Below are 23052 nucleotides of genomic sequence, written 5' to 3' on the forward strand. Positions count from 1 at the left end.
AAACAGAAAAATTCAGGGGAAACTCATTTTTCCAAGGACTGCTTTGTTTTTTTCTGAAAAATTGAACAGCTTTGGATTATAAAATATTTTCTTTTAGGATTTAAGACAAGCTGTTTATATATTGCTGTCCAGCCTTTACATGCCCCAAATTATTTCTAAAAATGATGTAATAAGACTCTTATAGAAAGACTAGAGATGTAAAATGTCTGGAAATAATGAAGTCATGGGGTGGGGGGGGGGGAGGTTTCTTAATCATGTGTAAGATTCCCAGCATAGTTATTTCTCCCATTCCTTATTAAAATTAGTGATCTAATGTATGATTTACTGATAGACATTTAGGGATGCTACAAGTCATGCTCATTTTCCCAACATGTCAGTAGAGTCACCATATCATAATATGGAAGAAAATGTGCATTCTTGATAGTTTGGGTTTTGTTCTACAAAGTCCTGTGTTTCTGGGCTTGTTCTGGTTAGGTGCTCTAGCAGTCAATTAATGGAGTTCTAATCTAAAACCCACATGTGAAAAAACACTGTAGCTTATCCCACCACTGTCACCAGATGTGATGGAACAGCATATAAGTTTTCCCACCTATGTTTCTTTTTTAATATTAACTGTGAAGCTTGGATCTATGAAACTCACTGCCAGAGTTTTTAATAAAGTTCTCAATTAGACCTCACTGGTAGGGAATGCTGCTTCAGCTATAAAACTATTAACTACTGCTATCAGAATAAACAGGAATAATAAACAGGTTTAAGAAGTTCTGTAAACTTCCTCACAAACAGGAACAGATGCAGTATACCTGTCTTCCTCTGCCTCCAGTTCTTCCTGCTTCTTCTGGCTTCTAGGGTGATACAGATGTTTTAGGGACTTTTACTTAAGTTCCCTCTCAGACATGAAATAGGAACCAAAAATATGTTATGTTTGCTCATAAAATTATCATGTTTGATATGTTAAATTTAGAAGTATAGTTTATTCAGACAATAATTACAAATTTACTGAGTTTACTTTTTAAAGTTTTTTAAATATAACAATAACTTTATGAGCAAACCAAGTTATATATAATATAATTTTAGGAACATAAAGGCTGTTTTATGTTCCTAAAGCAGCCTTCCCCAACCTGGTCACCTGCAGATGCTTTGGACTACAATGCCCAGCATTCCTGACCATTGGCCATGCTGCCTGATTCTGATGTGAGCTGAAATTCAAAATATCTGGAGGGCACTCACTTTGGGAAGGCTGCCCTAAAGCAACAAAGTGACTTTAGATCTGTAAAGAGTGCTAAAAAAAATAAGTATTGCTTCTTTTCATTTTTCCCCCAAATTTCCATTTTTTCCCATAGCTTCAAAATTTCCAGAAGTTTTACATCTTTGCTTGGGACATGCATGAGTCCAGCCTTTCAGTGGGGCCGTTACATTAGAAGGCCTCTGGATCCCTTTCAACTCCGTGATTTTATTATACTCAAATTATACAAAATAAAACTAGCAGTGTAGAGTTTTTTCTTTTTAAATACAGAAAGTTATCCTTGAATGGGATCACCATTAATTATTAAATTGTGATTTCTGTTTAATAAGTTACTATACACACACACATGGATTTATATATAGCTAGATTGTTTAATAATTAAACAGTAACTTTTGTTTAATAAATTGCTATAAACACATGGTTTTATATATACTCTGCTAGATTGTAAAACTACACTGATTTTTGTAGTTAAACTTAATTATTTTTATTTAAGCAAATTATGCTTTTGGCAGTTCATTTTGAGAAGTCTCGTTACATGAATAAATTCTCTGGGACAGTATTAGAACTGGATTAACTGATATCCAATTATGGTCATAGCTGGCAATCAGTTGGATTACAAGATTAAGCACTGATATCCTGAGATACAGCTAATTACTTAGATAGCAAATACTAGCAAAGATAAATGATAGCCAGGCATCAAGCTCAAAATACTTAACAATACATGAAGTCTTTCCAAAATTAGGATGCATCGGGGTTGTTTTCTCTCATTTGGGCAACCTCCTATTTCGGACTGTTACTTGACTTCTACCCTGGACTGTATATCAACTTGCTAAACATTCATTTACAAATTTATACTCTGGTCCCAGAGAGAAGCTGCTCCATCCCTGAGAGATGAATCCAAAGTTCCTTGAAATTAAATCATTATCGTAGCGCTACTCCCTTGCTGGTGCAATTGCCTCTAGAATGTTCTAGCAAAAAAGTGTGTTGTTTCATGATATGTTTTTATTAGGGTGAGATTTTTGGTAAAAACATTCTTTATCACACAGAATTATTCACCATGAAGGGCTATTAGTAATAAGGAACCATACTCAGCAATAGGTTGGAAATGGACTGATGTGCCTTGACTTTAGTAGAATGTTTCTGTATAGACTTTGGAGTCCTCCTTATACAAAGCTGCGCTAAAACAGTACAGTTTTCTTTCTGCTTCATATGAACTCATGAAGCAATTTTGGAAAATTCAAATGAAATGGCAATAAGTACTCAAAGAGAGAGGATATACTTTATCACCACAGAGCCTATTTTGCACTTCCTCAACTAATTCTATTAATGTGTGTCTAGACTGTTTCCCATTTTTCAGCTCCAAATCCCACACTAAAAATCAGCTTGAAGAAATTGTAAATGCTGATTGTGGATGATGCACCTTTATTTTTAAATGAATAATTTATTTCATAGTTTTAAGTACATTAGAATCAATTTATCAGAGACGGTATACCTCAAAATATAATTATTTTGGAGTTTAACATTCCTAGACTAGGAAGAGTAATCACTAATCTCAATTCCATAGATTATAACTGGATTTAGGACTAACAGAATTCTCTCAGTGCCTGTTCCCCCTGCACATACTACTTTTGAAGTAAGGCTCATAAGTGAAAAGAGCACAATGCTACAGAGTAATAACAGAAATAACGTTATGGTTCACCTCTGATTTTAGTAACTTTGAATACATGGAATTGGAGCTAGCAATAATAACATAATTCTGGTACTTATATTTCAGTGGTTACAGTTGCTGTTAGCATTAACAATTGATTAATTTATTGATTGATTCAGTACAAACAGAAGTATTCCTCTCTTAAATGGACAAATCAATAATCACTAGCTATTTTTCCTGCTTCCCCTCTCTTCAATATGTAAAATATGTTATGAACAGGCACCCACAAATCCACTCACCAGGGGCAAGTGCATCCTGACCTCTGGTGAGCAGGACACCCAACACCATACATATCCCTGCCCCACAACTGCCTGGGGTTCCTTGCGAGAGGAAAAAAGGTGGGATATAAATGTAATAATAAATAAATAAAATTTCTACTGCAGTCTTCAAGCAGGTAAGAAATAGCAATACAAGAGAGATTCCCACTATTCCAAGCAGCACAAGAGAGGCTTCCACTATTTCTTACAGTGTCTGTAACCCACACAAATAATAAATGACGCTGGCTTTCTCCAGGCTGTATGCATGCCAGAGAACCCAAGGGAGGAGAGGGGATTGGTGGCAACCACAAATAATGGCTAGCTAGTAAGCAAAGCCAACTTTCATGGACTCCTAGTTATTAATGGTTACTTCTAAAATGTGTATAACCACTACTTTGTTGTGAGTTTTATAGTTTTCTTTGATGAGCTTTTGCCGGGCTTTAAAAACCTAGCTGTTCAGGCAGGCATTTGGGGTGAGTTAGGGTTTTTTAGAGCAGTGTTGTTTTCTTCAGTTGATTATGTAAATTCATTGTATTTTGTGTTATTAGTATTGTACACTGCCTAGAATAGCTGGGTAGCTGGCCAGATGGGCGGCTAATAAATCTAATAAATAAATAGTTCTGGCTGTTGCTCTTGCTTCCAGTTTCTAAATTACAGGAAAAGACAAATTGGATGCTCTCTAGCCCTACTTTAATAGATTTGACATTTCTACACTTCCTATATGAACATTGTTTTATTCAAAATATAAGAAAAGAAGCCTATGGTTTTAGAAGTAGGAATTATGTCCAAAATACTGTTTTTTTGCGTACATTCAAATGTCACCATAGCCTTGTAGGATCTACTTTTCCATGAGGGATTCTTGTAGAAAAGAGAAGAAAAGAGACCCAACTATGTAGGCAGGGCCCAATTTCTTAGGGTTTTTCCCATGTAATCAGCAGACACCTTTTTGGAATGCCAGTTTCATTGTCAGGATCCATACAATTGGGTAATTTTAAATGTTGCCCCAGCTGATAAACAGAAAAGCAGCTCCCATACCAGAAGGGTGATTTTTAAAGGGACTCTGTGTCAAGTCTAGTGAGCCTTTTCAGAATTCCTGGGTTGAACTATATTTTATTACATATATTTAAACCCACTCTTCAATCCCAAAAGAGTTTCCAGAGAAGCTAACAATGACATCATCAGTTTTAAAACAACAAATCAACCAATTAAAACAGCAGAACATTAGCAGCAGCTAAAACTACTTAAACCAATACCAGTACGATGAAAACACATATCAACCACTTATAAAAGGCCTGGACAAAGTGAATAATTCACTTTAATATTCTTAGGACTAATATCTCATGCACTGTGGCAGTGTTATTTACATGTACAGTGGTGAGAAAATGTTTGGGAACCCTAATGGTAATTATGGAAAATTCCATAGTTTTACCATGATAGACTTTGTGAATCAAAACCAGTACTTTTCTAAATATCCAACAGGGTTTATGTTAACCAATTCTGTATCTTGTGAAATAAAACGGTGTATAAATTAGACAAACAATGAGTACTTAAGAGCCAGGGCATGTGCAAAAGTAAGTGAACCCCTGGTTGCATCAGCTCAATAAAGGGAATAATTAGGATCAGGTGTTTAACTAATTGGGTAGATCTTCAGGGATGGGTTTGGGAGGCCTCACCCTATAAAAGGATCAGAAATGTTGTGAGTTTGGTCTTCACCATGCAGTTCTGTGGAAACACATCATACCACAATCAAAAGACTTTTCTGAGGACCTCAGAAAAGCAGTTATTGCTGTTCATCAGTCTAGAAATGGTTATGAAAGCATTTCTACGCATTTAGGGCTCCCCCAATCCACTGTCAGACAGTCTACAAATGGAGAAGGTTCAAGACCACAAACACTCCACACTGGAGCGGTTATCCTGCCAAAATCTCTCTAAGAACAAACTTCATCCATGACTCAACAATCAGAAAAAGACTGAACAAGCATGGTGTTCATGGGAAGATAGGAAGGAGGAGGAAACCACTGCTCTTTAAAAAGAACACTGCTGCCTTTCTGAAGTTCACTAAAGATCACATGGATGATCCCCACAACTTCTGGAACAATGTTCTCTGGACAGATGAGCCAGTGGTAGAACTTTCTGGCCTCAATGCGAAACATGTTTGGTGAAAAACAAACACTGAGTTCGAACAGAAGAACCTCATCCCAGCCATCAAGCATGGTGGTGGGAATGTGATGGTTTGGGCCTGCTTTGCTGCCTCAGGACCTGGATGGCATGCCATCATTGACACAACCATGAATTCTGCATTGTATCAGAAGATTCTAGAGGAGAATGTCAGGCCAACCATCCGTGAGCTGAAGCTGAACCAAAAGTGGGTCATGCAACAAGACAACGATCCTAAATGTACAAACAGATCAACAAAAGAATGGCTGCTGAAGAAGAAATTCCATGTTTTAGATTGGCCTAGTCAAAGTCCAGACCTAAATCCCATCACAATGTTGTGGCAGGATCTGAAGTGAGCTGTTCATATGAGGAAGCCCTCAAATGTCCCTGAGTTGAAGCAGTTCTCTAAGGAGGAATAGGCCAGAATTCCTCAAAATCAATGTGAGAGACTGACCAACAGTTACAGGATACGCTTATTTGAAGATGTTGCTGCTCAATGAGGTGCCACCAGGTACTGGATCTAAAGGTTCACATACTTTTTCCACACATGGATATTGAATGTTGATTCAGTTGTGGATAAATAAATGTTGAAAAAGCATCATGTTTGTGAGTCATTTGTTTTCTCACATTATCTATTGTTCTTTATCTAGGATTATGGGGTTAGATTAAGATCTAACAGCATTTTAGGTTGGAAATATGTGGCAATCCTAAGGGGGTTCACAAACTTTCTCACCTCTGTAGACGAGTTTTCTGTATATGTAGCTTTGTGAAATGCTTTTCATTATTTTTTTCTAATTGTTGAGAAGAAAGTTGTACCAAATTGTTTCAAGCATTCAGTTCATGTTTTCTGTGAGTTCCAGACTTACCCTTTAATTAATGTTTTCTGTAACATGTAGATTGGCTCCCAGTGTCATCCTCAGCAAGACTCCAAAGTCTGAGAACATGATGCTTCAAGTGAAACTGACATAAGCCGTCTCCTCTTTTCCCCTTAAGGTTATTTAGTTCCTGTTCCCATCCAGTGTCAGTTGGGTAGATTGAGTCACACACAGCATTTTATGTGGTGCGCAGGAGGAAGGGAGTTTAACAGTTAGTCTCAGTGTATGAAAGGCATTATCCAGTAGATGGCCAAGACACAGGAACACAGGAAGCTTCCTCATACTAATTCAGGCCATTGGTCCATCTAGCCCATTGTCACCACTGACTGGCGGCAGCTTTCCAGGGTTTCAGAGTTTTCCCAGCCCTCCCTGGAGAAATTGAACCTACAACCTTCAACTTGCAAAGTATGTGCTCTACCACTGGGCTACATGTGGTACTACTGCATTCCATAAAGTGGTTCTTGCCTAGCACAATATTGTTGTAATACTGTCCTGTTATACAAAGCAGCCCTCCATTTACTCTTTGGTGTGGCAAGAGATGGAATGAATAGGATGTGTATGGTCCCACATTGCACCCTTCTTACACATAATCTGCCAGGCAAAACTTATTTTGGCCTCCACTGAAAAGTGAACTGAATTGTAAATTCAGTAAATTGTATTTACTTAAAGTGCTTCCAGGTGAGGCTGTTATCACCCTGTTTTATTTAAGGAATTTTACAGGTGGTCCAGATGATTATATCTTTCTTTCCTAACCTTCCTGTGTTTTCCCACCATTTCTTCCATCTTTTTTCTTACCACAGAAAATCCATTAAGGAAAAAAAAAGATGGAATAACCAACCGCACAATGCCTTCTGGTTGTTAGTTCTAGGAGACGTCCATCTGGAAGCACCCTTAATTTCTTGTGTTCTTTGCATAAAGTTGTGTTATGGTGGTAAACAATTTCACTTAAATTATGTGGTTAGTGTGATTCCTACGTGTTGAGATTTAGTATGAATTCATAAAGATCTTCAGAATACAAATGTCTTACACAGAAATATCTATATTGACTTATACTGTAAGGGCTCAATTCAGCATCCATACACAGACTCCTCTCACAGGGCTTAATAGAGCCTTGGTTTCCCACCCCCACCCCCACCACATGAGTTCAGGGTGCACAGCAAGTAGCATGGGCCAGCACTGCAGGAAATGGGAGGTCCATGTATAGCTCCCATATCCCCATCCAGCCTCCTCCCTAAGTACATACAATTTTCTTGCACTCTGGAACATAAGTAACTTGAACTGTGCAGAAATGGAAGGCTGGGTGGAGATATAAGAGACATACAGACCATTCATTCTCTGCAGTGCCCCCTTCATGCTTTGTGTAATGCATCCTGTCATGAGGGGGGCAGTGGGAAAACAGGGCTGTTTTGAGCCCTGTAACAGTTCTTTGTGCACAGCCACTGTGCCTAAATTCAACTGGATGGAGCCTTAGCAGTTTTATTTTACAGAGGTCCATGTAACCTTTAAACTATGGAAATAATACCAATAACAGTGGTGTTGGTTCTATTTTTGTATACAGTCTGAATAATGTATAGTAGATATGAATTGAGTAATTTCAGAGGAGCAGGAGTGAGAGAAAATCTGGTGTAAATGTACATTGGAGGTATTAGTTTTTGCTTTTGTGCTGTGATCAGCTACATTGCACTAACTATCCTGAACTATTCTTTATCACCTGGTATTGCAAAATTGGCCTTTTCCCTTCCTTTCTCTCTTCATGTGTGTGCGTGCCTGGAAATTGTGTGGTAACAACAGCAGAAAACCTGAGTAGTCTATGTGAACGGTATTGCTGTAGATACAGATTTTAACCTTGCTACCGTGGGAGTCTATTAAACTTTCTGTGTAAATGACAGTTTTCCAGATATAAATCTTAATATTGTTTGTATTAGAACAAGGGTTAATTATTTGACTCGGAAGCCAAAAATATCTGTTGAGCTAAAATATGGTTCATACACTGAATTTAGCCGGAAAACAAACTTCCCTCAAAATTACACCACTGTCAGTGACAACTTCTTTATTTTTTAAGAAAAAATAACTTGGGTCAAAGAAAAGTAGTTTTGAACACTATTAAAAGGCAATGTTCCCAAAGTCTAAAATGTGTATTAGCATGTATTTATTAGCTTTTAAAATGTGTGACTGTGAATAATTTAGTATTACAGATAAAACTATGAAGCATCCCCATAGGTGTACTATATTAGATGTGCATATTGATGGTTTGCTTGTGTATTAACTAACAACTGATGAAATGCCAACTGGTAAGTATGTGTATGGAGTAGCTGTGCTCGCTATTGCTCTATATGCCCACATCTATTCTTGACCCATTGCTTTGAGGCCTGTTAGTATAGCAGTCCTTTTGCCAGTTGGTGTGAAGTATATTCATGGCTAAATAGGTTTGAGATGTGAATAGAGTTAGGAGTAATGGCTGCTTATGTCACAAAGGCATTGATTGCTCACTAAAACAGTGGGAAGCATTGCTATTGCCCTATTCAGTTGATACAGGGATGGGGGATTTGCATACAGGGATGGGGGACTCTATTTCACAGATGAAAGGTCCTCTCAGCTTTCTGACAGTTCCTCTCCTGCTCAGGCCAGTAAAGCATTTCAGGAAGAGACACTGGACAGATAAAATACAGAGGTGTGGGAAGTTGTCATAGAAGATAACATTGTCTTTGAATAAAAACTAATTTTGTTTTCATGTTTAAGCTGGCTGCTGTTACACCATGTCCTCAAACTGCCCCAGCACAACCCCCTCATGTGATCCCAGAACATACATGACACTCCCACTTTGCCCAGATTGCAAAAAGGGAAAATATAGGCACTGAAACTGCTTAGAAGAACATTGCCTTGACAGCGAGTCTAGAGTGTCAAAACAAACTCTGAAGACTTGTTGCCAAAGTGAAAAACGAAACATATGAAGTGGTCCTAACTCAAGGAATGCAGTGGAGAATTCGTCTCAATGGACCCCACTGTTTCCTCATGACTTTTGAATCGCCCATTTTTAGCACAATGTGAGTAGGTCAATGAAGTCCATATCAAAAGGAAACTATTAACTGGGTCTATAATAGTATGCTTTAGGGCACAATCCTGTGGGGATAGTCGGCCACCTCCAAACTTGGAGGCAACCAACTATCCAGCGCAGAGCGGGTGGAGCGTGGAGGGGATCTTCTCCAGCTGCCCTGCATTTGCGGCTAGACAGCCAGCTGTCTAACCAGGGCGCCTTGGAGCCAAGAGGGGAGAGGGAAGACTGCACATAGGAAGTGTCATAACGGCACTTCCACTGTTCCCCACCCCAGGAATGCCCCCTTTTCCCACACTCCACGCTGCTCTTACAAGCACAGAATCAGAGACAAATCGAGCCGCCTACGAGGTGGGCGAGGGGGCAGGGAGGTGGTTTTCTGGGAACCAACCTCAGAGTGCTGGCTCCAAGCTCCGTTCCCAGAAAACTAAAAATCCTATGGCTGTCTAGCGGCCACAGGATTGTGCCCTTAATTTGTTACAAACAGATGTTTAAATGCTTTGGTACATGTTAGTGAAGCCTAATAACCTTTATGTGTTTGTCCCAAATTAAGGCATACTAATATAAACCTAGCTTTTGTCCACGCTAAAAACATACTTTATTGATTTCTCTGTTATTGAAATATTTGTATTGCTTAATGAATATGCTCATAATTACTTTAAGCTGGGAGGTTCTACATGAGAAAAAAAACTCTTAACTTCACATTTGAGATGTTAAAACTTATGTCCGTTATGTAACATGAATTGCTCTTTTTAACATTAACATAAATGGGTTATGACAAACTGAATTTATTTTTTAAAAAATTTAGAATGATAAATCCCTTTAAAGGTGTCTGTTAATCTTGTCAGTCTCAAAACCAGAAATATAAACTCTTCAGAATGCTAGATGATTCTTGTTTTTTGCCCAAATGTAATGTGAGCTAGCACATTTCATTTAGTTACTGCTGCCCTCTACAGGCTGCTTAAATTATTTATTTTATTTTTATTTATTACATTTATATCCCGCCTTTTTTCCTCTTGCAAGGAACCCAAGGCGGCTTACATTATCCTCCTCAGTTAAATGCTTAGAAACACAGAGATGTGTTTTAAATAAGCAGCCTTCTGGTGACTGAATGTTCCATCCATGTGTCTAAATTATTTGTTATAATCCAGAATCTCAGCTTTTGACTCCAGCAACGTCTTATAGATGTGGCAGAAGACAAAATCATGGAAACATCTTTGTGGTATCTCACATTTAGCAATAAGTTGGCGCTGACACACCCCACTCAAAGATCATACTTTGAGAAAGGGTAGAAAAGAAACAATGCCCAAATTGCAGATGCAAAAAGACTGATTCATACTGTTTGTTTGCTTGCTGTGTTTATATACCATCTTTCTCCGAAAGCACTCAAGGCAGTTTAGATTTTATAATAATGATTTTCAATGTTAGAAACATGATACGAGAGGGGAAAGCAATGGGGAGGGAAGAGGAAAACTAGCAAATTCAGGTACCAGATCTTTCAAACTGCTACATAATGAAGTTTCATAATGACCAGGAGGAATGGTCGCTGCAAGATTCAGTTCTAGAAGGGGAGGAGCCACATGACAATGTCAGCCAAGCTGATGGAAGTGGCCTTACATCTCCCTCTGATGCACCCCTGGAATGAGGGGATGCTGAAAGAAAGGAAGCAAGTAGAGGCACAGAATGGAGGAGAATAACAAGAAAGTGTCTGGGAGCAATAGCAAGACAAGTGGTAGGCAGAGATTTATGGAGCCTCTGCAGAATTCAGATAGGGACTGGACTTGCTATAAACTCTGCTTAGAACATTATTTAAGGGCACAATCCTATGCATATTTAGACAGAGAAAAAGCCTACAACTTCCAGCATTCCCCAGTGAGCATGGCTGGCTGGGGAATGCTGGGAGTTGTAGGCCTTTTCTCTGTCTAAAGATGCATAGGATTGTGCCCTAAAATAGTCCTAAGAATGCACTGAGGATCTGAAAAAATATTTGTATCTATTTAGTAGCATTGTGAAAGGTGCCATGTCTCCAGTAACAAATAATTGACAAAAGAAGCCATTGTTTAATTGGAAGTTCTGTATATTCTTTGAATAGGAATGATGCTTTTGAGGTAAAAACAACAGCAAGATCCAGACTAAGGGCACAGTCCTATGCCAGGCTGGGGCATGCTGGGAGTTGTAGGCTTTTTTCTGTCTAAACATGCATAGGATTCTGCCTTCAGTTAACCATTTTAAGTCCCTTTGATTTCAGTGGGAGAATTAAGCCCACGCTTCCACAATTTTCAGAACAGGGCAGCACATAACTGGCTACTTTACTCCTTTTTTATTCCAGCAGTTTAGAAAGAGATTCCTCACATAGAATGTAAATATTCACTTTATTTATGAGTTCAAAACCTTTTTGGCACTAAAAAAAGTACAGACTGAAATCTGCATTTTTTAGTTCTCTGCCTACATAAGACAAGATTTAGAGATTGCTTGTCAAAGAAAGTGTCAGCTGGGTTTCCTAGGCAACTTGCTAAAGATACTTACAAATCTAAAGATAGATACAATATTATCAGTTGTTAAAGAATATTTTTCATCTTGGCTTTTTCTGCAACCAACGTGAAATATTTAAGATAGATTCAGAAGCCTTATATCCCTACTGTACTTATTACTGTTATTTTTAGTAATTTTGGGCAACTACTTGTGACCTTGTTCATGCTAGAGTGCAGTGATCAAAGAAAACACCATAGGATGTATATGGAAAGGGTGTTCTCTGTTGGCAGGCAGGATTAACTTGTTTGGCCATCTCATAGTTCTCAGCCATATAACTTGATTAAAAAACCTAACACTGTAAGCTGCAAGGAATATTTGTGAATAGGTGTGGGATAAGCACTATGATCCTAAGCACATTTACTCAAAGTACATTTGACTGAAATCTGTGAGACTTACTGCCAATAAAATATGTTTAGCATTAGAATTGCTGCATCATTGCAGTTAGGATTCTGAGGAAGGCTATATGGAGTCAGTTTATGCTTAAACCTTTTTATATGGCAGCCAACATTAATACTGGTAACACTACTGTAGTTTCACACCTAGTCCAATAAAAATTTGAGAGTGAAACAATCCATTAGAATTCTTGTAGGTATTTGTAAAATACAAATTTGTAGATATTTGTAAAATACAAATTTGTAGATGTTTGTAAAATACAAATATCTACAACCCCAATTACAGAAAACAGCACAAGCAATTAACATGTTACTTATGCAGAACTTCGATAAGGATGCCATGTATATACTGAGAGGATATCTGTATCTGATTGTGTTCATTTAGAAGTTTGGTACACATTTCATGCAACTAGAACTTCAGGGTGATATATAATGTCTTTTTAAAAATTAATCGGGTTTAGGTTCCATCAGCACCAGATTTAAAGGCCTATGTGTAGGGAAATACACTTGCTGCAGGAATGGGCTCAGAGAGTCTACTGTTCTCCCTCTTTTAAAAACCGAGACACAGTGCATTCCTGTGCATGAAAAAAGGACCATCTGTCCTGCAGAGGAGACTCATGTGGAAACTGAAACTGATTAGTCTGTAAGTCAAGTATGAAACCCCTTTTACTTCCTCCATTGTACAGATCTTCAGGCACTGCCTTGTGGAGGGAGAGTTTAACCCTTCTCTCTCTGTACAATATGAGTACATGCCTTGTTTCCCTACTGCAGCTAGCAGGAGTTTTGGTAGGGGTGATTTGTATCAGGGAAACAGCTCAGGTGGAAAGGGTTAAACCGCCCTCCCACAGCATCACAGCCCAGATCCAAACCTTGGGGCCCTGCCGCTGCATCTAGGAAAAGTAAAAGTTACTGGAAGGTGGTATCACAGAGGAGCTTGACTCTTTCACAGTTGATATTTATTTATTTATTTATTACATTTATATTACACCTTTTTTCCTCCTGCGAGGAACCCAAGGCAGCTTACATGGTCCTCCTCCTCTCCATTTTATCCTCACAACAACCCTGTGAGGTAGGTTAGGCTAAGAGTCAGTGACTGGCCCAAAGTCACCCAGTGAGCTGCATGGCTGAGTGGGGACTAGAACCCAGATCTTCCATGTGCTAGTCCAACACTCTAACCAGTACACCACACTGGGTCTCCCGCCTTGTTATGTCACAATATGGCGGGCAGGGGGGAGGGCTGTTTATCTCATTATTAATGACCTCACAAGCGTTATCCAATACATGCCCAAAATCACAGCTATATCCAGTTAGCACTCCATGTTACAATGGTTCCACTACTCTGGGAAAGAAACATGTTTTCCCAGTAATAATACACTGCAGGTTATTCCCAGATCTGAAGCAGTTCTTTGAGGGGAGACATCTGGATCTCACAACTGAGCAGTGATGTCTCATGTTGAAGTGGAAGTCAGGGGTATATCCACCACCCCCTTGTCATGGTCAGATCACTATCTGGTGATGTTAGACTTCTCGGTTCCACAACCCCTCCGCAGGGGTGGAGGACCCATTAAAATGGTCCGCCCCAGGTGTCTTATGGATCCGAATGGATTCCTAAACGTGCTTGGGGATTCTCTGGAGCATGCCAACGGCCACTCGGTTGAGACCCTGGTGGGTGGCTGGAATGCCGCAATCACTGGGGCATTAGATCGAGTGGCTCCGAAACGCCCTGTCCCCCTGAACAGGGTTCGAACTGCACCATGGTTCAATCCGCGGTTACGAGCTCTGAAACAGGAGGTGAGACGGCTAGAGCGCCGGTGGCAGAAGTCTCGCTCCAAAGACGATCAGACACAGGTTAGAGCTGTATCTTCAGCCTATCACATGGCAGTGAAGGCAGCAAAAAAGGAATATTATGCTGCTTCTATCGCATCTGCAGAGTGCTGTCCCAGGAGGCTGTTCCAAGAGGTCCGGAGCCTGGTTGGTCCAGTGGCTCTGGAACTACTGGAGCATTCTAAGGCCTCCTGTGAGGCCTTGGCAAGGCACTTTGCAGATAAAATTGATCGGATTAGGAGTGTTACTCCATGCACTGTGGATACAGTTAGTGAGCAAGAGGCGGCCTGTGGCAAACCGGTTTTGTGGGGTCGGTTCCAGCTTCTTCCTTCTGATGAAGTGGACAAGGTGCTTTCATCTGTAAGGCCGACCACCTGCTTACTTGATCCTTGCCCATCTTGGCTCATTATGGGCTGCAAAGAGAGACTGGGTGAGGGGATCAGGGCGGTGGTGAATGCCTCCCTTGAGGAGGGAGTGATGCCATCAGCCCTCAAGGAGGCAGTGATAAGACCACTCTTAAAGAAGCCCTCCTTGGATCCCCAAGTTCTGAACAACTTTCGCCCAGTCTCGAATCTGCCATTTTGGGGCAAGGTGATTGAGCAGGTGGTGGCGATGCAGTTGAAGGCACACTTAGAAGAAACCGATTATCTAGACCCATTTCAGTCAGGCTTCAGGCTTGGGCATGGGACAGAAACGGCCTTGGTCGCCTTGGTGGATGATATGAGGAGGGCTCTGGATAGGGGTGAATGCTCCTTCCTTGTTCTCCTCGACCTCTCAGCAGCTTTTGATACCGTTGACCATGGTATCCTCCTGGACCACCTGGAGGGGTTGGGCATTGGAGATACCGTATTGCGGTGATTCCAGTCCTTCCTCTCCGTCAGGTACCAGAGGGCAGCACTGGGAGAGGAGGTTTCGGACCCGTAGCCGCTCACTTGTGGGGTGCCACAGTGTTCCATCCTCTCCCCGATGCTATTTAACATCTGTGTGAAGCTGCTGGGGGCTATCATCAGGAGGTTTGGGGTGTGGTGTCATCAATATGTGGATGACACGCAGCTCTACCTCTCGTTCAAATCTTCACCAAGGTTGTCCATAGAATCCCTGTCCAAATGTCTGGAGACGGTGAGTGGCTGGATGGGGAGGAATAAGCTGAAGCTGAACCCTGACAAGACTGAGGTACTTTTGGTGGGAGACAAGAGGAGGCTGGGGGATGTTGACCTGGTGTTGAATGGGGTACGGCTACCCTTGAAAGACCAGGTCCGCAGCCTGGGGGTCATTTTAGACTCCCAGCTGTCCATGGAGGCTCAGGTGTCAGCTGTGAGCCGGACAGCGCTGTATCAACTCCATCTGATACAGCGGCTGTGTCCCTTCCTTCCTGACCATCTGCTCCCATCGGTAGTACATGCCCTGGTCTCCTCTCGTTTAGACTACTGTAATGCACTCTACTTGGGGTTACCCTTGAAGACAGTTCAGAAGCTGCAGCTGGTGCAGAACGCAGCAGCTCACCTGATTAAAGGCAACCGCTGGCGAGATCACATCACTCCAGTGCTGAAGGAGTTGCACTGGTTACCAGTTGTTTTCTGGGCCAAATTCAAGGTGTTGGTTTTGACCTTTAAAACCCTATATGGTTCCGGCCCAGCCTATCTTAAGGAGCGCCTCCAACAATACCAGACAGGCCGCTTAACAAGATCAGCCTCGGATGGCCTTCTCTCTGTCCCATCAGCCAGGACAGCTAGACTGGTGGGGACGAGGGAGAGGGCCTTTTCTGTGGTGGCACCCACTCTGTGGAACTCCCTCCCTAGGGAACTCCGCCATGCCCCCTCTTTAATGAGCTTCCACCGTGCATTAAAAATGTGGTGGTTCAGGCAAGCATTTGGGGTGGGTTAGGGTATTGTAAAAAACGTTTTGATTGTAGAATTTTATTATTTTAAACTGTTTTATTATATATTCTGTACATCGCCCAGAGTGGCTGGGTGACCAGCCAGATGGGTGATTAATAAATATAATAATAATATTAATAATAATAATAGTAAACTGATAATCTAGAAAGGTCCTACCACTCCTCCCTGGTTGGTGCCTTCTCTCCTTTAAGCCTTTCACCCAGCACAGTTATTCCCAGGCAGCTAGCCTATCTAGTTGCCGTGGCAACAGGCATTGCAAAATCAGGTAATCAAATTCAGGGCCAATCCTGCTAGTACTTACATCTTCCCTAGGCAATTCACCTCACTTCTGCTTTTCTCCCTTACACTTAAACCATGTCCTGCTGTATCCCCTGTATCTGTTGTGAGAATAAAACTTTTGGTGGATTTGTAGGATCCCTAAATCTGGAAATAAAGCAGGGAAGATACCTTGTGATGAATAATTAGTCCCAGCATTTGGTCGAATGCCTGGCCCCTGCCCTGCAGCAGCTATTGGGCAAATGGTGTTTTGCAGACAGATGCTGATGTTTGCCCATTTTGGCTGCAGCCTTGATCCTATTCTTTAGATTGCCCTTAGCATATTAAGAATATGAATGGAGCAGCAGTTGTTGGAGTTTTAATATTAGATATTCCGTGCTTAACAGTTATGTTTTCTTTCAGCTTTCTAGAAAGAATAGACAGTGTCAGTTTGCCTGATTACACACCCACAGATCAGGTGAGTAAAACAGGAAGCAGCTGGGAATAGACTACAAACCAACTTTGTAAATTATTTGATTTCAAACAGAGTTTACATTTGAAAAATGTCTGTTAGATGAGGGATGCGTTAATTCAACTGCATACTTCTCATAGTTCAGTGACCACAATTACAGACTTGTCAAAGTGTTGTATTCCTGGATCCAGGATCCAAAGACTTGTGAATGTAGTTATGTGAGCCCACTGGCTTTAAACAACATTTATATTACTAGAGGTGCCTAGAGCACTGTCTGGTTCAGTTTTATTGGATGAGTTCCAGTTGTTGAGGCCTGAGGATGCAGACAAGGTGCTTGGCCAAGTCCAGTCGACCACCCATGTGCTTGATCCTTTGACCTTCATGGCTTATTACATCTAAAAGAGAGGGGATGTCTGGCTGGGTCCAGGAAGTTGTAAATTCCTCCTTGAGAGGGGAGATGGTATGGGCCTCCTTAAAGGAGGCTGTAATTCAGACACTCTTGAAAAAGCCTAACCGGGACCTGGATCAAGTTTGTAGTTTGTGGGTGCTCTTGGATTCAGCATTGTCACTAGAGACACAGATGGACTTGGTGGCACAGAACACCTTTTATCAGCTTATGCTGACATACCAACTATGTCCTTATCTGGGCAGAGATAACCTAGCTACCGTTACACTATCCATGCTCTGGTAACCTCTTACCTGGATCACTGCAATAAGGCTGCCTTTGAAAACAGTCCAGAAACTTCAGCTGGTCCAAAAAGAGGACAGCAAAATTGTTAGTTGTTGACTGGCCAACATGATCATATTATGCCTTTACTTTTCCACCTGCACTGGCTGCCAGTCCATTTCCAGGCCCAATTCAGAGTGCTGGTATTAACATTCAAAACCCTAAATGGCTTGGGGCCAAGTCACTTGAAGGATCATCTTCCATATATACTTGCCCAGACCCTACGATTGTCTTCAGCGATCCTTCTCCTGGAGCCCCTACCAAAGAAAGAGACTTGGGTGGCTACTAAGAAGAGGGCTTTTTCTGTTGTGGCACCCTTGCTGTGGAATGAGCTTCCCAGAGAGGCTCACTTGGTGTCTACATTGTACTCTTTTCTGCGCAAGGTGAAGGCCTTATTTTCCCAGGCATTTTAGTCTTTCTGTTTCTGTTGTTTTAAATCTTTTACTGTATTTTAAACCTTTGCACTGCTGCTAAGTTTTATTTTGGTTTTTATTTTATAGTGTAGTTGTAAACTTTAAAACTTTTATATTGTATTTTATTGTGTTGTATTTTGTAGTTTTAATTGTTGTGAACTGCCCAGAGAACTTCAGCTATTGGGCAGTATAGAAATATAATAAATAAATATGACTGCTTTTGAAACTGAAGGTAGTCTGAAAAACAGTTTGTTGTATGGCATGGGAGTCAGCTGTTTAAAGAACAATAGTGGAATGGACTATGACTCCCTTGCTTGAACCTAAGCAGTTCTTCAGATCCTGGCATATATGTAAAAGCAAATTTCAGTTCTTGGAACATCTGTTTTTCCATTATCTGGTGCCGCCTAGAACCAAAAACATGTTAGTCCTTTTTGCTGTTAACTGAGAGGCAGGCATCACAATGATATTTGGCAGCTATTACATACGAAAATGTACATGTGGGGATAACAAAAGTGCTTACTAACAAATTGAGCACTTTGCAAAGTTACAAAATCAGGTTGATACCAGAGATGTTCCTGATAATCAGGGGCTCTACAGAGGTATGTTTTATTGTCTCTCATCTGAATGCATACAGTGGAGTGGGGTGGGCAGAAGGTAGATTCGAATGTACTGGCAGATCTCTGGGTGATTTGACATAGATCAGCAAGGATTTCTAACTCTCAGTGGTTTAATAGTGGCAATAACAAAATGACTCCCTCCCCCTAGATTAAACTGCAGGAATGAAGAAAAAAGGGGGAGGGGATATAACCAGGAATGGATTTTTTGTGTGGAAAAACTATGAGCTGCATTCAGTTCTGATACTCAAAACAAATTATTGTGGTCAGAATTCTTTAATTCTAAATGTATGTCTTTTGTACCAGGCTCCGGTTTGTGGATCTTAGGGTTCTAATTTAAAAAAACCCTAACATAGTAGATTCCAGAACCCTGAAGTCTGCCTTCTCTGCATTAGAATAATTGGGCCAGTTCGCATGTCTTGACAACCCAGTTGTCAGGCCTGAGTGGGAGCAAGTGAATGTGCTCTCTCTGGTGCACTTGTCACTTCCGCTTTCAGTTAACCTACGATTGCCCCATTTGTTGTTAGCATGACATCCGAATGCAGACAGTATGGGTTGTTTAGCGGTTAAACAACCCAAAGTTAGCCTAACAACAAATAGTGGGTAAAATAACCCACAGATTGCCATTACGTGTGAACCAGTTCATTGTGTCAACCCATGTCATGCATCAATTAATGAAATGTTGATACCATGTCATGCATCAATTAATGAAATGTTGATATATCTATTACACGTTCTTTTAAAGTCCAGGTTTGGTGAATGTTTCTGAAGTTGAACATGTCATACACTTCATTGTGTTTCTTGTTTCCAGGATCTCTTAAGATGCAGGGTTTTGACATCTGGGATTTTTGAGACAAGATTCCAAGTAGATAAAGTAAACTTTCAGTAAGTACATTAGTAATAATCTATACTTTGTGCTCAATATTGTAATCAGTGGTAAAGTGAAGCAATTAAAGTAACTTCTAAAAAATTACGAAGTGTTTTTTTCAAACATTCTTGCCCTTGTAGGACTCAAAAGGAGAAGCTCAAAACGTACAGACCAGCATTATTATCTGTTGTACAGGCCACTGCTGATTATGTACTTCTAAAATATTGCTTATTGTTTGGTAAACAATACAAAAGATTAAGGATGGACCTTGATCTTTCGAACTTTAGTGGACATATTTCATGACCATATACTTACCCTGAAAACTAAAGAAAAGAAGTGTAATATCTTGTCTTTCAAGGGTTCCATAGAATAAGCTCACATATAAATGAAGGCTCCCATATAGCAGATAGAAGGTTTATTCTTTGATCCAAATACAAACCAAACACCAGCGTAACCTCTGTGCTAGGAACAGGCTAAGTGAAAACACTTGGTTAGTTAAATACTCTACAGCTGTGCTGGAAAACAATTAATCTTAAAGAGAGATTTCACACAAGAAGTATGTTATTTTGCTGGACTTAATTCAAATGACATATTACAAATCCAGGTTTTCAGATATTCTCTTCCTACTAAACAAACATTGCTTCCACAGACAGAATGTTAATCAGCATATAGGGTATTCCTGTCATTAATATTTTTACTAATCTGGCTGCAGTAATTTTTCCCCAGTAAACCATTTTAATACTTTCACCCATTTGAGTTTTTGATATATTCTGGAATGTTCTATATCCCGAGCCTTTAAGATATGCTATCTGTCTTCAGCATTATTATTATTATTATTATTATTATTATTATTATTATTATTACTACTATTAATTTTATTTATATCCCACCCTTCCTTGCAAGATGCTCAGGGCAGCTAACAACCCATATAAAACAGTACAACATATGAGCACCAGTAAAATCAGTTACTACATTCTAAATAGTGCGTATATAACTCTAGTAAGCCTGAATAAGTTTCTCACCCCGGTAAAAATTTTACAGGAATTCAGAGATCCATACTTCCTTCCTTTCTGTGAACTGCTATAGACATGTAATCCCTGCACTATTCCCAGTAGGTTTGTTTGGTCTACTTTGTTTAGTTTTTGGATCTAGTAAGTTTGTACTCCCAGCCAGACTTTTTTCCCATTCTGCAACTGACTCCTCCCTCCTCAGTTGACCAACTATCTATTGGCACCTTCTTAATGTGGTCAGAAATGTGTCCTTGCTAGTGGGACTTACTAAAAATTTTGCAGCAAGTACAAGAATGTTGAGAGTATTTGTGCCCTAAGATAATGCCCCCTTTCCTTTCATGCAGTATTTACTGCCATTTCATTTGGAACTGCAAAAGGGGTACAACGTAGCATGTAAATTGTGATTTTCCTTATACACGTGAAAAGATAAACTCTCTGGCTTTTCAACAGCATGTTTGATGTAGGTGGTCAGAGAGATGAAAGAAGAAAATGGATCCAGTGTTTTAATGGCAAGTAATATATTCACATTACATGTTTGGTGTCTTTTTCTTGTTCTTCTTCCAAAAGTACATTATTTAAACTGAGCTGACTTTCTTAGCCTTAGAAAACCTTTATCATTTTGTCTAAATAACAGACTGCATTTGTAAATAACCAGTATAAAACTGGGTTGATCATTCAGCATCATACTTTTTGCAATGTAACATTCCTTAGTTAAAATATTATTCTCTCTTAATTCTGCCCGTTGTATGTTCTTCCCCAGATGTCACAGCTATTATCTTTGTTGTGGCCTGTAGCAGCTACAATATGGTCATAAGGGAAGACAACAACACAAACAGATTACGGGAGTCCCTGGATCTTTTCAAAAGTATCTGGAACAATAGGTAAGATTTCCATGCAGAGAGCATATTCATTTGGTGAAAGCAACAAAAACAGTATCTAGCATTTGAAGGAGATTATTGTGGAATGTGTGGTTAAACAAATTCAATGTTTGTATTGTTTTTAAAATCATTTTTGTACTCTTCAAAATAATGTTTAGTGCCGCTAGCATAATTGTAAAGAATCCAGAGATCCCCATGTACAGCAGTAGGCTACAATCTGTTATGGGTAGGAATTTCTCTGACCAGATAGAGAATAGGTGCTGATCCACTTTTGAGGGGTGACGCATTAAAGGCAGGATATCTGGGATAAGTCCCACCTCAGAAGTGATCACTGCTTTTAGTGCTAACAATTCCAACTATCTTTTTGGCAAGGCACATGCAGGATGACATCCATGTGCAGAAGCTTTTTCCATGTTGCCCTTGCTGGATCCATGTATATATGTTCTTGCCTCATCAAGTAGTGCTTTTAAGCTGATTTTTCCAAATAAATTATTTGTCAGTGCTGTTTCATGGAGAATTATCATCACGGAATCAAGTCTGGCAATGGCACCAGTCTGCCATCCTGCAGTCAGGCTTACAACCCAAAAGACATGACACAAAAGGAAAAGGGATTGCAAGGGAGGAGGAAAAAGCAAACTTAGGTACTAGTTCGTAGTTAAAAGATGACATCACCATTCCATCAGAAATGGACCTGCTGCAGGCTGCGCACAGTTCAAAAACAGGCCTTGGGAGGCCTCCAAGAAAAGGCCTTGCATCCCAGCCCTCTTGTTCTCAGTGTAGCTGGTTCTGATGGTCTCTGTGAGGAGGGGCCAAGCTCACCTGGGGAAAGCCAAAGCAAGTGGAGGTGGGGGTTCACCATCCTTTCTGCTGCTGCTTCCACCCAGATGTTAAACAAAACAAACAAATGGGACAGGGGAGAGATTTCTGGGGACACGATACAAAACCCTTAGTCTGCATCATTCTGCCCATTGTATGTTCTTCCCCAGATGTCACAGATACAGTCAGGGACAGAAATATTGGAACAAGGATAACTGTTTTGGCAGTTGGTCTCTATACACCACCACATTGAAGTTGAAAGGAAACACACCCAGATGGGAGCGAAGTCAGGACATTCAGCTGTAATCCAAGGGGTTTGACAAAAGTGGGGCACTAACCATTCAGGAAGGACAGCCAGTGGCATACCCCCCCTCCATTGTTGGTGGCTCATAAGTAATGGAACGAATGGCTGACAAGCAGCTGCATGGCCAGGTGTGGCCTGTTTCCTGGGTACCCCATGACCAAGCAAACAGATAAAAGGCTTGGAGGTGGTTCTAAGTGTTACATTTGCATTTGGTAGCTGTTCACTGGAACTCCCAACATGAGGTTCAAAGAGGTGTCCATGCAAGTGAAGGAGGCCATCATTAGGCTGAGGAAACAACATAAACCCATCAGAGAGATAGCAAAAACAGTGGGAGTGGCCAACACAACACAGTTTGGAATATCCTGAAAAAGAAGGACTTAACTGGCAAGCTCAGCAACAGCAGAAGGCCTGGCAGACCACGGAAGATAATTAAAGTGGATGACCGCAGAATTCTGCTCAGGGTGAAGAGGAACCCTTTTGCAACATCTAGCCAGGTCAAGAACACTGTTGCGGAGGTAGGCATGTCATTGTCAACATCTACAGTCAAGAGACAGCTTTATGAATGTAAATACAGAGGCTTCACAACAAGGTGCAAACCACTGGTAATGCTCAAGAACCGAAAGGCCAGATTAGCCTTTGCCAGCAAACACCTAAAAAAGCCTGCCCAGCTCTGGAATAAGATTTTTTGGACTAATGAAACCAAGATTAACTTGTACCAGAATGATGGGAAAAGTGTGGAGAAGGAAAGGAACAGCTC

The 23052-nt window shown here is 40.5% G+C and overlaps 1 protein-coding gene across 2 annotated transcripts in view; it reads left to right on the top strand.

Moving 5' to 3' along the window:
• GNAL (G protein subunit alpha L) overlaps nt 1-23052 on the top strand; it is a 199635-nt gene that overhangs the window by 171512 nt on the left and 5071 nt on the right. For both annotated transcript variants that reach the window (XM_084849862.1, XM_084849863.1), the window contains exons 6-9: nt 16617-16671; nt 19231-19304; nt 20748-20806; nt 21058-21178. In XM_084849862.1, the coding sequence (XP_084705988.1) occupies nt 16617-16671; nt 19231-19304; nt 20748-20806; nt 21058-21178 (309 nt within the window). The remainder of the gene's footprint in view (nt 1-16616; nt 16672-19230; nt 19305-20747; nt 20807-21057; nt 21179-23052) is intronic.

Source organism: Heloderma suspectum, chromosome 4, assembly GCF_057233095.1.
Source record: "Heloderma suspectum isolate Gila_16-S chromosome 4, 16-S_ref, whole genome shotgun sequence".
In the NCBI taxonomy this organism is placed as follows: domain Eukaryota; kingdom Metazoa; phylum Chordata; class Lepidosauria; order Squamata; family Helodermatidae; genus Heloderma; species Heloderma suspectum.